The following is a 15,912-nucleotide window of genomic DNA, read 5'->3' on the forward strand; positions in this document are numbered from 1 at the left end:
AAGAAAGTGTCGAACTCAACCAATATAAACGTAAACCGTTTGACAAACAGGTCTATGGCACACATCAATAAGCAAATGCTCCTGTTGAATGTGCCCTAATTGGTAATCCCCTTTTATTTTCATCATCATACCTATAAGAACAGAAAAGTAAAGGAAAGCACACTTCTTGTGTCACACTTAGAGCCCTAACCTCACAAAACACCGTCAGGGGTAACCCATCTCCTCAAAATATGATACCACTTCAAGCTAACGGAATTCCTTGATCAGAACCCCATATTTATAATGTTCCTAGTCCAAAAATCTTGCTGATGGTTTATCATCGCATCAACAAACCAAAATAAAATAAAATCAAAACAGAAAGTCAATGAGGGCATAGATATGAGTATAGCTGCTCTATGCTACACACATCAATAGAGAGTCGTCCTGGATAAATAATTGTGGTTAGAAATTTCTATATAAATCTTATTCATAGAATAGCCCCTGACTTACATACACAGGTTTTGCAGGAATTGGAACCCAGCGCGCAATGCTCGCGAATATTCCTTGTCAAATGGGATTTCCCTAAAAACACTGCAAGTGGAAATTGCTCACGAAATGATGACTATATAGGGGTTGCTCATCACCATCAGCACTGGTGTATTGTGAAAAACAGACTAGGTATAGTGTATCTACACAATGCACTACATAGGTATATAATTTTTTTAATGGAGGGAATAAGGGTGAATCATAACTTCCTTCCCCTTGAAAAATAGATTAGATTTAACTTGTTCAATAGCTAGCGGGAGTATTTTAGTTGTGCCTTTGCCTTCGAAGGCAAGGCTGAAGCTCTAAACTGGTATTACTCACGGCTAGCTGAAACTCATCATGACCCTTTTATTTTTTGTTGGTTCCCTTTTTGCGATTCGAAATTATGCGATTTCCCGCAAAACTACCAATACAATTGAAAACAGCAGCAAAATATGTATGGTGTTACTTTCTCGCTTTTCGTTCGCGCTATGTTCGTTTGCGTTTGGTTAAGGGGTTCGACCGCTCAACATAATTAAAAGCGCGTGCTATGCTAGTGAGATGCTATAGGTATAGCATAGAGAGGTGTAACATTATATAAGAAGTGAGCATCGCGTCGTGAAGTCTTGATGGTCGAGGCGAAGCATAGGATTCCCTCTCTTGATGGAATAACCTTCCTTGTTTTGTTTGTTATTAGTTTTTTCTTTTTGTCTAATTTGTGCATTTAACCGCAATTAACCAGTGAAACTGAAATATAAATTATAAATAGCAATTGCCCTTGCTTCCTTTAACCAACTAACCCTTATATTTATTTCAAAGGGATTTTTCTGCATTTTGCATCATCATCATCGAAAGTGCATTATTTGCATAAACAGCCACCCCTTTTGTTTTAACAAATTAATTGCGGTTATTGTCAATGGCACTTGATGACATTGTATTTTGTATTGAAGCTGATAGGTTTTACATTTAATATTTTCAAAATGAAAAGGATGAGGTTTCTAATGCAAAAGTTTAGAAATAACTAACTAATGGCAATACCGTATATAGTTTGGGCGCCAGTGTACATTGGTTGGGATATGGGATTATTTCGAATTCGAATTAGTGTGGATATGAACCTTTCGATGGTTGGAAATTTTTGTAGTTCTTTTATTAAACCAATGGGCGTAAAATCGATAGGGAGATTCATTTTAGGTTTTAACAGATTTTGTCAAATAAAATAGAAAATAAATTTGAACTCAAAACAGTAACGTTCGTAAAAATAAGGAAAGACGTCTGGTTCGGTAGTAATATAACGATTTTATGATTTTGAGCGGCATTTATTTGGTGGAGCGTTGAATTTGTATCTCTCTGGCTGCATTAGCAAACGAACAAAGTTGCCTCAACTAGGAGCACGGAAAACCGGCGCGTTATAGTGGAGAAGCGTTGTGCAGATTGTAGTACCATCATTGAACTATTTTTTACCTGCGACCGACATATAGGAACTATGTGGCAAGTATTCGAACTCGAGATTTTAATCAAACATGACATTACGATGGTACAGCACAAAGCATTGGGTCGGTTGACTACAAAATTGGAAATTAAGGTTGTTTTTATTTCGAAATTCGATAACTGCGACATACCAAAAAAATATTTTTAAAACAATTTGAAAAATTGGATATAAAAAATCAATTTACAAAAGAAACCTCTACAACATTTTTCAAATAAAAATTTTGGAAATTTGTTTTTTTTTTTTTTTTAATTAAATATTTATAAAAAACAGAATTTATGTTCTAGAAAATTAACTTTTTTGCAGGTACATTTTTAAATTTCAAAATACAGGAAATGGTTTTGAATAGTCTGTTTGAATGCATGAGAAAGTTGGTACGACCCAGTTGTGCATTTTATTTTTCTTTGAGGATAAGTTTGGAAACAAAGTTGCGGTGAGCAGTGAAGGGCGGGTTCAGACTTTTGACTTACGTTCACACGCTTAACATAAAGTTTTTACTCTCGGCTTAAAAATGTTCTTTAATGTTCTGTAAAGAAGGCTAACAAAATTTAAGTAACACAATGCGTATCTTAACCTTAAATGTACACTCAATGAATAGTCTAACAATTGAATTTAGTCGACTCTTTACATATAAAAGCATTCCAAGATTTTAACAGTTACAATACTTTAGAGGGTTTTTGTTGCTTTCACATAGAAATGTAAGAAATTGTTTTAAAACTTAGATTTTTTCCAAAAAGAATATATTCTTTTTGTTTCCATTTCTATTAATACGAAAAACGCTACAAAAATTTAAAAAAACCTACAAAATGAGAAACAATCTGATACCAAGAATTTTCTGGATTTTTTTGACGTAATTTTTTCGGAATCAATTTGCGGGAGTCTATTATTACTTGCGTTGATTGAAGCTGATGCTAGTTAATATTTTGATCTTAAAGGAGTCAACAAAACTTAAAAATTGTAGAGAGAAAACTGTTTGGTCGTTGATTGTAAGTACAGAATATTTTTGAATATAAAATAAAAACAAATAAGTTGGGAAAAAACTTTTGTGTGGTACTCACAATTTACACGTTTCAGAATTTCTTTTCACTTCAGTTATCAAGAGATTCAAATATTTTATATTAATAGATATAAAACGTGCATTGTGTTTTTCAATTAGCCATTAGTGTACCAAAAGTGTTACTTTTGCTTTTTTGGGACATTTATATTTTTGAAATTAAAAGAAATATAATGCACGACTGGGTCGCGAGAACTTAATGAATTTCTTTAAAAAAGTCTGTTAAAAATATTTCCTATATTTTAAAATTTAAAATTAAGTTTGTCTCAAAAATTTTAATGTTATTTTAATTCTCAAAAACCCTAGATTAACTTAATCTTTTTTTCGAAAATCATTAGAGCGTTTTTTTTTAAATTAATTTTTTTAAATTTTGTCTTTAACATATTTTTGGTATGCAGATATTTATTTCTTATATATTTATGTACATAATATATAAATTTTACATATAAATTTCCTTACAAAATATTTATAAAAAATTATCATCAATTTAAAAAGTTGACCATTGACAAGAGCTTGCATTAAAAGAGAAGATTATTGAAATTGGTCGATAAGTTCTTGAGAAAACTTAAAAACAAAATAACGGTTTTATGATGAGGAGTACCTTTTTGGAGCAATACGAAATTTTTTTTTCTGTAGAAAGAAGCCGTATTAAGAAAACAAATAAGAGAACGTTTAAAAAAAAAGTCTATCGGATAATTTTTGAAAAAAAACAACTTTTCGTTGTTAAACCAAACAATTTGTGAGAAGACTGCTGTTATTTATCTTATTAAAAAGATACAAATAAAACGCCCTAAGCTAATCGGCTGACAGGCCGATAGGCTGACAGACAGACGGACGGCATAGGGGGACCCATTTTTTTCGACTTTTCCACCATCGTAATGTCATGTTCGATTTTAATTTTTTTACGAACGCAATATTCGCCATATAGTTACTATCTGTCGCAAAAAAAATCACTTTAAAGTTCACTATTTAAGTGCATTCAAAAACCTGAATATTTGCTCTTTTTCTTAGAAAATGAAATATATTTCATTCAAATCCATTAACTCAATACGATTAGTTTTGATTTGAAGGCAATTCCTACAAAAATACAAACAAATTATCTCCTATAGTTGGGGGTCATGTGAAACCTAAGAGAACCTCCCTTTCCCCTGGATCTACCATTGAGCAGTGGACATCACAAAGCTATTTTAACCGACTTAAAGGTATTTGTCAAAACCTTTTTTTGTGCTTGAATTTTCCTTTTAGTTACTTTGCTTTCAGTTGCTACTCGAAACAGTGTTCTATTAAAAACGACAGTTGCATCCCATCCCTTAAACGCTTTTGCTGTAGGAAACAATCGTATGTTCAAAAATTTGCATTAGTTCAACCTTGAACTCGGTTTTAGACTCACTGTTGAGTATAGAGATTGTTTTCATCTACACATCAAGAATGGAAAACGTTTTCTAGTTTTTTCCTCCTGTAAACAGAATTTTAAAACCTGTGTAAAGGCATTGGTATCAATTTTTAAGCCTAGGTGCACATTGCTCAGGTTAATACAGCAAAAGGAACTTCATTTGTAGTCAACTACATTCTTGGAACTTAAATTTTGAATAAAGCAACAAGTTAAAAGATTAAATGGAATTGTTCAGAAAATAAATAATTCATAGAGTAATAAAATTCAGCTTTCAGTTGAATAAAAAAAAACAAGATTAATTATAATTGTGACATTAGTTGACTTGATTAAATAGTTAGGCAGATTTTTCTTGACTAACTTTCCAGTCAACTTTCCAATAAAGTTGCCTTAATTTTGCCTTAAACTTGCCTTACTTTCAAGTCCCTTGTGGCGCCTGAACCTTCCTATTTGCTTTTTAATAACGAGCTATGACACAGTCAGTCTTACAATACTCACAAATCAATTGAATTACAAACACATACTTGCGATGTCACTGCGTCGTTTTTTGAATATAAGACGCAAATGCTTCATCTCTGTGTAACTAATCTTTACTAAGAAGAAAATATGCCCCGAGATTTAGTCTGTATTCAATTAATTTTATAAAATCTAACATTTTGTCAAAATTATTATTTCACTAAGCTTAATTGAAGACTTTTAATTTTTTTAAACTGTCTAATATATGGATTTCGTAATGCTTCAAATAAAAAAATTACGCAAAATTTGTGATCAAAAATTATACATCAAGTCTTTTCAAATTTTTAAAATGGCTACATAATAAGAGAGTTTTTTCAGTTTGACATTAATTATATTAATGTGGACGCGACGGTATCACATTCTTCTTTTTGCATGATCATGTAGTTTATTTTAAAACTAATACAGCTAATTTTTCAGTAAGAAAACTTTCTTTGAAATTTAATTACACATTTTTGGAAAACTATTGCTTGCCTTACAATAAAATACTTACACACATAATTCAGCTTTCACTAGTTGCCTTGCTGTGTTTTGTTCATTGACAACAAACATCCAATTTCCTGAAAAATAAAAAAATAAATATAATAATTCAGCATTTTCACTTTATTTGTACCCCTATTCCACTTCAAATCTTTAACCACTTATTAAATCTTCATAAAGATTCATACATTTGTTTTTCTATTGTCAATATTTCATTTTCTATGATTAGCTATGTTGTGTATATTTTGCGTACAAAAATTTTCTGTGTAAAAATGCCAAAATAGCAAAGAATGAATCGAACTGTTTAAAAGTGATTGAAGGATAACCACATTTTTATAAAAACAAGGATTTCATATTGTTAAAATTACTAACTAAAAAAGTAAATAAGCCCAAGTGTACTGTTTTTTAAATAGAATTAAAGTGTATGATTTTGTGATTTGACTAATATGTTCTAATTCAACTAATGGTTACTCATTTAGAAGTAAGAATTTACTGTACCTTTGCTATTGAGAGCTGCTTGAGGCATTATAAATTGGCTTGATGTCTGACACAAGGTCGACCTTCCTTCACTCTGTCTCTTCACACGATGTCGATGATTTTCCCTATTGACGCCAACTATATCGTAGAGATTTAAGTTCATGGATACATCCCTAGTTGAAACAGGGGAAGTCATATTCCTAGCTGATGAAGTCAGCTCTTGTACAGCCTTTTTAGCTCTAGTACTGAGATCTCGAACATATCGCTTAAACCATGCTGCTGGTGAGTAGTTGGTGGTTTTAGCATTATTTTGGTCCGATGGAAGGATATTTGTGTATTTATTCCTATTCGTAGCCTGTTGTTGGCCAGATGAAGTATAGATGAGAAATCTTTAAGAAAAAAGAATTAAGAACATAAGAGGAAAACATAAAACTACATAAAGTCAAAACATACTTAGCTGTGTCTGCATTATGAGGCTTTGGTATGTAAATCGGTTCTGGATAACCATTATTTGCTGCTGGGCCAACAGTCAACGAGGGTGATGTAGAAAAAGCATTATTATTCGCTGGAGAAGTCTTGCTCCGATTTGGACCATCATATTTATAGCCATTGAAGTTATTCGATCCATAGGGATGTTGCGTTTGAGTTTGCGTATTGAAAATCAGCGCTGGATCATAGAAATTGTGAATGTCAGCAATTGGAAGATTGAGAGCGTCGAATTCCTCCCATGTCTCATCGACGATAATACTTTTGGCTTCATAGCCCCATTTATGCACGAGGTGTTTTATGAGGTATCTAAAGATTAAACAAAAATTATTTTATTATAAAAACTCGCAGAGGTAAAGTAAAGTGTTAGAAGGGAAACGATATGCCAACTTTCTATTTCAGAATCGCAAGGAACAACAACAAGAGTTTCAAGATCAAGATAGTTTTAAATGGCTCAATCTGAGTAACTATGATTACGTGATTAGACAATATAAACAAGCCCCATTTGAATTTGATATATGGGATCGAACAATTGTTGATATAAGTTTCTCCTTCCACCTGCGGCATAAAGTAGCAACAGTTCGGTGTTATAAACTATGTTAAAATACACGTAGCCTGAGGTACTAATTTGGTATTCCTATAACGCCTCTTATATCAACGGGACCGAAGAGATATGTGTACTCGTACAATATGCTTTGGGCGACTTGAATGCATGCTAATGTACAAATGACGGTACAATTTTTCAATTTGTTGTTGGAGAAAATGACGTATGGAATTTATTTATCATAAACTGATCAAGTGAACATATTTATATTTATGTGACAGTTGATAGTTGATAGACTCGTGTGACGAGGGAATTTAAGTGTTGTTTTGAATGAAATGCAGGGGCCTTTCATTAAATTGTAAGTCACGATTATATAAGACACAAGTCAGTTTTCGTCAAGTTTGTGATATTGTGGGCATATTTTTATATTTTGGTAACGTAAGTTTTTGTTTATATTAAAATAACCTACATTCATTGCAATCCAAACGTTGGGTATATTTATTAAAGTATAGAACTTCTGATGGGGATAACTGTCCGAATATCTGTTACTAGAATTGAATTTTGTGACTTTTTTCAATATACCATGGAAAATTACCATACACAAGACCTATCTTCAGCTCATCTTTTTGGTGCGGTTTATATGACAAATCATATCAGGAAATGAAGCTGTCATTTGGTCAATTCATTTTTTTTTTATATAAGCGCACACTCAGGGGGATAATACTACCCTTATAAGGTAGACACAGTCTGAGCACTAGAAAAGGAAGAGAGGTGTTGAAAGGAGGTATCGGTGCACATTGGATTTGAATTCTTGAATATTGCAATGGCTGGGAAAGACAGAGTGTGGCAAGGTTTTCCACATTCGCATAGTACGGCTAAAGAACGAATCTCTGTACTTGACAGTACGACCGCAGTTGGTCTCGAGAGTGCACTGGTGAGCTTGAGTAATGGTCTGGCTGTTGCCAGATTAGAGGGGGAGAAAATTTCTTGCATAGCCTTAGAAAACCCAAATATCTTGCGGTATTTTTGGTGACATCGCGAATGTGATCGTTCCACAAAAGGTGGTTGGTGATACGAATACCGAGAATATCGAGATGTTCAGTCTCCTCGATGCAAGTGCCATCTATGGATAATGGCTAGGCGGTATATCTCGCTTTAACGATACAACACAGCATTATGTTTTCCAAGCATTAAATTCTACGTGGTTTTTTCTTCCCCATTGTACAATGCTGTTTAGGTCGAAATTTAATGAGCTTATCATATTTCAGCGTTGCAGTTCCACATTCGAAGGTGAGAGATATAATTGGATTAGAAGTTGCAGACAGGAGATCATTAATAAAAATGAGAAAGAGTGGTGGAGATAAAACGGAGCCCTGTGGCACACCAGCATTGATTTTATGGCTTTCTTGACTTGAATCCATCCAATACAACTTGTATTAAACGATTTGAAAAGTAATTACTAATTTAATAAAAGAGGGATTCATAAAAATCCAAAGCACGCATTTACGATAAGAGAGCTTGGTGCCAAACCCTATCAAATGCTTTTGAAATATCAAGTGCAATAATCTTACTTTCTCGAAAACGATGTAAAGATTTGCTCCACTATTCGGTGAGATGAACTATGAGATCTACAGTGGACCTTTTGCTGCGAAAGCCGTACTGCCGCTCATTAAGAAGCTTCCGTTCCTTAAGATATTTCTTAAGCTGATAATTGACCAGCGTTTCTATGACCTTGGAAAAAAGGGATAAAAGTGCAATCGGTCGATAATTAGAGAGTGAGGAAGATTCGACTTTTTTGGGAATAGGCTGGACAAATCGTGTGATATTGGATCACTTTTTGTGGGGATAAATCAAATATCTCCGGAATTGCCCAGGTCCAGTTGGCTAATAAATAGAAAGTACAGGGTTTTACAGGGGTTATGTAAAGCCGATTGTTTGCATATATAAACTCAAGTTGATTGAAAATTTGAAGGAAAATATTCGGCTCCTTTTTCCTGACATACGAAACAAAAGTGATCCTGTTTGAAAAAAAGATGTCAAAAATTGTAGATCTCACAGTCACATGCCAAAAATCATTTTTAAAACATAATAGTTAAGACTTATCTATATATACTTTCTTAAACAACCTTTGTTTAACTCCAAAATAGTAAAGGGAGGGAATTATGCTTCAGAACTTTAAAAAATTAACAAAAAGAAAAACAACTATTTAATAGCTATTATCTTGGTTTTACAAAATGTAAACAAGAATCATTACTACCCATATGGAGTATATAACTTCGATACAAGGTTAAAAGCTTTCTCGGCTAGACTCTTATTCTTACCTACACATACAATTAATCTACTTAAATAATTGTTAACAACCATAAGAAGCTTGTCTTCTGACAAATATTTGTGTAAAATATTCTTCCCATATACAAAAAATGTAATATTTATAATAACTCGATATAATGACCTTGAATACAAATACAAAACATCGGTCTCCATCTAATTCCATAAACCACGCGGTCTTATTCTCTTACTACCCACAAACTTATAACCAAACAAAAAATTACGATGAAAAAAAAAAGAATTTATAAAAGTAGAAACACCATAATATTATAAAAGTCAAAAACTGGTAGACGAAGTAGTATCAGTTTGGTGTTCGTATTCGGCTAACATATTATTGGCCTTCAGGTTTCAATTAATTAATTCCTGATCCAAAATACCGGCTGTCTTTCTATTCGATTCGATTCGAAAGAAAATCAATTTGGATTAACTACCCTAGGTTAATCTTATAAAAATTGATATTTGTTTGCATATTTTTCTTCGAATTCGAAACAATCTATTTCAATGCAAAGACTCGATGCGTGACTCATGGGGCCACAACTCTTTTGTATAATAAATGTAGATGAAAAGTTCAAAGACCTCTCCCTACCTATATTAATTTCATCATAGAAAGTGAAAAGTAAAAATATACTTTAAAACAGGTTCCTCTAATCGGAAGTAAGAATGAATATAAATGTGTGTCTGCGTTCATCTTACCTGACGCAGTGACTATTTCGTTTGATTTTAAAAGCGTGGGAGTCGACTGACGAGTTAAAGCTCTATTAACACCTAATAGTAAAGACATAGACTCTTCGTTGTTTGGCGCGAAATATTTTACTTTTTAGTATGGCTATAAATTTAATCGAAGACTAATATTTGACAAGTTTAATAGGTCAAGGAATCATTTTGAAAAAAAAAACTAACTTCAAAGTTGAAGAACAAGTCATTCAGGGTATAGGCGTCATGTAGACGTTTTAAGAGGAACTAAAGCGTATTTTTTGCATGTTTGATGGAATTTAATAATAATACTGACGACATGATTTTACTTTATTTTAAGATTTAATTTGTGATTTTAAAGAATTCCCAGAAGTGGTGATTGGTACAAGAGAGCTTGGTTTGAGCTTAATCGGAGGATAAAATTCAAATTGAAATAGAATATTAGCAATGTATAGTTGAAGATACATTGCTTTAGAAATAATTATGAACTTAATGGCCCCAGTATTTAAAAATAAGTGTTCTATATTGATTCGACGCTATTCAAGTCTACGTGACATTGTGAAATTAGTAGCGGTAGTATTGATAATGGATAATTTTTAATTGATATTTTTTAGCAGCTATCGAATTTAATAAGCCGGCATGGTTGTAGACTTGAAATGTGAGTCATACAGATTTAACTTACGTTGGATAGTTATCCACATGCTCACAGTAAGTCCTTCCCGGTCTGGCACATGATGGTGTTTGTCCAGGTGGAGCTGGTAGAAATTGACAAGGTGGTGATCCGTATAATCCACACGAAGGTGGGGTTGAAAATACACTTGCAAAATAAACTAATATCTACAAAATAAAACAAATACATTTTATAGAAAATAGTAGAAAATTTAACCGAAGACAAAAAAACACAAACCACAAATATTCTCCCCAACAAGAATCTTGTTGACGATGATAAATTAATACTCAACATAATTTTTTGGTTATTATGAGGACACATCGTATGTACACCTGAAAATAAAAATACGTACATACATATATGTAATCATTAAATTAATTTAAAAAAATGATAAATTAACATACATAATGATAAAAGGTAAATAACCAAAGATTTTCTTTTTTAACTTACATCTATATGCTGTGCGAATTTTTTATTTGAATAATTGACTTATCTGCTTTGTTACGCTGGGAAAGTACATCTCATTGATATTTTGTCCATTGACAGGTGGAAGTTTGTTTCTGAAAAAAAAAGAAAGTTATTCTATGAATAAAAGTTTTTGTTTGAGTTTGAATAATAGTTAACGAATGGCAATATGGTCTAATATTTTTTTTTAAATTGAATTTAATTTGGTAATTATCTAATGTCTTTATATTAATCCAAGAACTGCAAAATAATGTTAGCCAAGAAATATGAGAATTACGCAAATATATTTCATTTTGACAGTATTAACTCTATTTCTCAAAATTCACCAATTATTCAAAATTTTAATAACTGATCCAAATTTAATGAAATACCTACATACATATGTACATACTCGTATATGTATATTATTTCAAACTCAACTAAATAATTCATTTTTTGAACTGAAAATAGAAATTGTTTAAATATAATACAAATTTGCATTAAACGGTGACGTCTGAAAAATAATTTTATTTTAATTTTCACAAACCTGACTTTGCCTTATTCAATAGCCTTATCAACAGTATTAGGACTATGCGGACTTCGATAGCAACACCTCAAATTATATTACCCTGGAAATGTATGTCTGTTTATAAATGCTTCTTTCAATTAGTACCACAATGTTCCACGTACAAATGTGTCTTTCTCCCCTCCTGGTTTCATAAAGATCTAACAACCCATTGAAATTTCAGAAATAATTGTGGAAAACATACTTAAAAACGAAGTCTTATATTGATTTCTTTGCATATTTTCATCTCGTTATGAACTGCTGTAACTCGAATACATTGACAATTGTCTGATTACAGATCACAGACGTCGGCATCTGCCGACCTTATTACAAACCTTTTTTTGATAAAATTGGAATAAATGATGAGTGAAAATTAATTCTACTTTTATGCAATATTATACAAAAAAAGTTTCGTCTTTCTGTTTCTCAATCTATTTTTCCAAAGCTTCAGAAAGATTTCTTTATTTTTTCTGTACAAGAAAATGAAGCAATAAAGTATGTTATGAATTACGGACACATACTCTATTCATCACTCATCTATTTACGAAGGTTTGCAGCTTTCTTGTTGTGGCTGAAGTAATCTTTCAAGTGTTGCGCCCATAAAGAAGCACAGATTCGACATTTGTGCGGAACAGTAGTAGCTTTTTTCTTAAGCTGATAGAGTTATTCTTCAAAATTTTTGACACGATTTGGAAACGATGTTCCAAGGTATTGAATGCTATCTACTTTTTCAACCGGTTGCGAGAAAATATTTATTTGAGAGGATGGTAGGGTTCCGAGGCGGATCACTTTTGTTTTGCCGGAATTAATTTTTAGCCCCACATCTTCTGCTTCTCTCTCCACACTTGTTGTCATTTGATGGAGATCCATGATCCTATGAGAGAGTAAACAAACATCGTCCGCGTAATCATGTCAAAGCCCATTGGATCCCTCCGGTGCCTGACAGTGACAGAGCTAAGCGCAGTACATCGCTTATTACCAACAAAAACAATATTGGCGACAGAATACAGCCCTGTCTGACTCCGCTTCGGTTTTCAAAATCATCTGACAACCTACCATCGTACAGAACGTGGCAGCAGGTGTAGTTGTGATATGATAATACAGGATATGATAATAATGATCAGTACAGAAGGATCCAGCGCGGAATCCTGCTCGTTCAGCGTCGACATCCCAAAGTCACCGATATTTTTTTCCACACCAGCTTTTAGGATAGATTTAAACATAGATTCTCAAATTCTTTTAGAAAAGATTTTAATTTATATTGATCCACGGAACGTCAGACGCGCCCTTCTCTTTTACCTACCTACAAACTCACAGCATTTAAGAACCTAGTTCGATTTTTATCTGCTAGTAATTTGCAGAAATGAACGAAAGAAATTGTTACAGAAAGTGAAATAAGTTAATTTTTTTATGTGTTCATATATGTATTTCTATGGGAGCGTACCATAACCCCGCTTTTTAAAATTCGGTTTTTAAAAAATCCTGAAAAAGAGTTTTAAAATCTCGTCTTCTAAAACACAGATTTTTTGGAATCCCATCTTTTAAATTTCCACTTTTTAAAATCCCGACAAACCCGTTTTTTTTTGGTTTTACAAAAAACGTGCATTAATCTAAATAACAATAGAGTCAGAGGTTTCAACGTTAAATTACTTGACTAAAATATAATAATATCGTAATTGTTTTAGTTTTTACTGTACATAAACATTAAATTTTGTTTACAATGTTAACTTTTTCACAAACAATATGCATCCTACAGCAAATCTACCTCTCAATAACGGTTCCTCCGCTCTAGTTAACTTTGTTAATTGATTTGAAATTAACTTTTTGATTTGTTTTACTTTATATTTATATTTTTTGATGAGTTATATTTGTTGAAGGTTACAATAAAATAAATCTAGAAACAGATATCATTTTTTAATTTGTTTGCTAATTTCGATTTTGCAATAAAACAAGTTGTTTAATTTTAAAACAACCGCGTGATTTCGTTAAATCGGGATAGTAAAAAACAGGATCATAAAAACGGGATTTTGAGAAACGGGATTACAAAAAGCGGGATTATAAAAAGCAGGATTATACAAAACTGTATTTTGAAATCGGGATTTTAAGAAACATACACATAAAAACCGGAATATCGAACCCACCCTGTTTCTAGGTATGCGAAAAAATATTGGTTAGCACTAATGACTTGGGATCACGATTTTTAAATTTAAACAAAAAAAATGTGGAATTTGTGTATGAACATTTTTTAAAGGAAATAAACAGATTTTCTACTAAATATGGACTTATTCTATTTTGAAAAATATTATATGTAAAGGTGGCCTAAAAATAATTTTGTTTTTGAAAATGCAATAAAATAAACAAACAATTAATTTTTTCTAAGTAATGCACTCAGATACTCCAATTTTTCGAGGCGTTGTTGATAATTTCGGGATGAAGCTCAGATATTGCTTATCCCCACAAAGTTAAATACTTATCCTCAACAAAATAATATGGGACAAACTTTTGCACTTATTAAGTCACCACCATAATTGAAACAAATAAAATTTAGTTGATAGTAAAAACAAAACCAAAGGTATAAGTCAGTCATTAAATGTCAGACAAAGTCACGGCATGAATAAAGTTCCTACACATTCGGCACATAGATTTTGTACAGCTTTCACTTTCAATTTGCCTGTGTTGTCAACACACCACCGCACCGAATTGACTGTCATTTCTTATAAAACTCGAGCGCAACAGAGGGCAGTGGCATTCAACTCTCATGAAGTCAAATAAAAGTTATCGTTTGTTTTTGCACATTTTGGGGAGTTGACGACTCAATAGCGAACATAGGTAGATAAACTTAGCCAAAAGTTAAAGACTGCATCTATGCAAATATTCAACAGTATATGCAAATGGTCACCGCACTGCACACTTCATGAGCCAGTCTAAGAGCCAGAGGCATGTTGTACGTATATAAAATGTATGCGCAATGATCGATGCAATTTATGACAAATATTAGCATATGTGCACTATTAAGTCATCACAAAGTGTTAAACAAATTAAACCTAATTTGAACCAAAGGAAGAGATGACTTTAAGCTCGAATAAGTTATTACTTCACCGTTTTAAGCTTACCAACAACTTTTTTATATAGGAATTTTCCGATGCAGAGACAAAAATTAGACTTTACATAACTTTTGTGCTAAATATTCAAGTTGACAAAGTCATTGTCAATAAGGTTTAATTGAAAAACAGTTAGCACTTAATGTCTCTCTTTTGACACAGTGTCACAATTCAATATACATATACAACAGACATAAATGTAGTAAGTCATTACAATTTTTTACTACCTTATATGGATTGTTGTTGATTTAATAATTGTCGTAACTATAATATTCTATTACATAAACCATTTGGGTGTTGAGTGATTGTCTATCGCTATCAAATATTTTTTCTTTGAAGAAACAAACGTGCCTTAAAGGCAAGAAGTTTTTAAAATAGAAATAACAGTAGGTAGGTATAATTTATTCGAAAAGAAGTGTCACTTTATTTCAACAGTAATCAAAACAACAACACGGGCTTCACATGGTTGTCAGTCATAAATCTTCCACACAGTCTAAGATCGATTAATTGCAATTGAAATGTTATAAAATATGTAATTTAGTCCAAGCTAATGACTTTTTTAAAATTGTTTTTCTTAGTGGAAATATTGGTTACAAAAAGAAATTCATAGAACAAGTTAAGGTTTAAAGTAGTCGGATAAGATGTATGATTTTAAAATTTAATGATCATTATAGTAATGTAGTTAACGTTACGAGACGATGTTTTCTTTTTTTTTCCTTACAAAGTTTATTGTGGCCTTACATCAAAAATGCCTTAAGCTACATCATTTTTGTCTATTTACATTTTAGAGTTTTTGTTATATTACCTTTCTTCAAAAATTGTATGTCTTTGGATCAATGTCAATCTTTCTTAGGTAAATTAATGTTTGGATATTTATTTTGATTACTCAATACTGTGTTTTGAGGTTGGGCTTCTCACTTTCTCCTTTCGTAAAAAATGTTTTTTATTGTTGTCGATTTAATTGAACAACAAAAACATGTAAGCTTGAGGTGTTGTTTATTTACTTAAATTATAAATAATTTTTTTGAAAACAAAATCATAATTAAGTACCATGCTGAGATATGCAATTTCGATCAAATAGGACAAAAAAACATTATCTCAGTCATTCATACTGTTAGTAAAGGGCGATTTTTTAGACGTCTAGTTTTCAAGAAGAAATTAAACTGACTGGCAAGAA

General features: G+C 32.1%; 1 protein-coding gene across 5 annotated transcripts in view; it reads right to left on the reverse strand.

Moving 5' to 3' along the window:
- Positions 1-15,912, reverse strand: part of LOC129945703 (protein spaetzle 5) — a 36,721-nt gene that overhangs the window by 1,741 nt on the left and 19,068 nt on the right. For all 5 annotated transcript variants that reach the window (XM_056055565.1, XM_056055564.1, XM_056055566.1 and 2 more), the window contains 6 exons: positions 11,076-11,185; positions 10,863-10,957; positions 10,638-10,792; positions 6,358-6,699; positions 5,926-6,293; positions 5,441-5,507 (listed from right to left, as the gene is read on the reverse strand). In XM_056055565.1, coding sequence (XP_055911540.1) covers positions 5,441-5,507; positions 5,926-6,293; positions 6,358-6,699; positions 10,638-10,792; positions 10,863-10,946 — 1,016 coding nt within the window. In that variant the 5' untranslated portion in view covers positions 10,947-10,957; positions 11,076-11,185. The remainder of the gene's footprint in view (positions 1-5,440; positions 5,508-5,925; positions 6,294-6,357; positions 6,700-10,637; positions 10,793-10,862; positions 10,958-11,075; positions 11,186-15,912) is intronic.

Source organism: Eupeodes corollae, chromosome 2, assembly GCF_945859685.1.
Source record: "Eupeodes corollae chromosome 2, idEupCoro1.1, whole genome shotgun sequence".
NCBI lineage: Eukaryota > Metazoa > Arthropoda > Insecta > Diptera > Syrphidae > Eupeodes > Eupeodes corollae.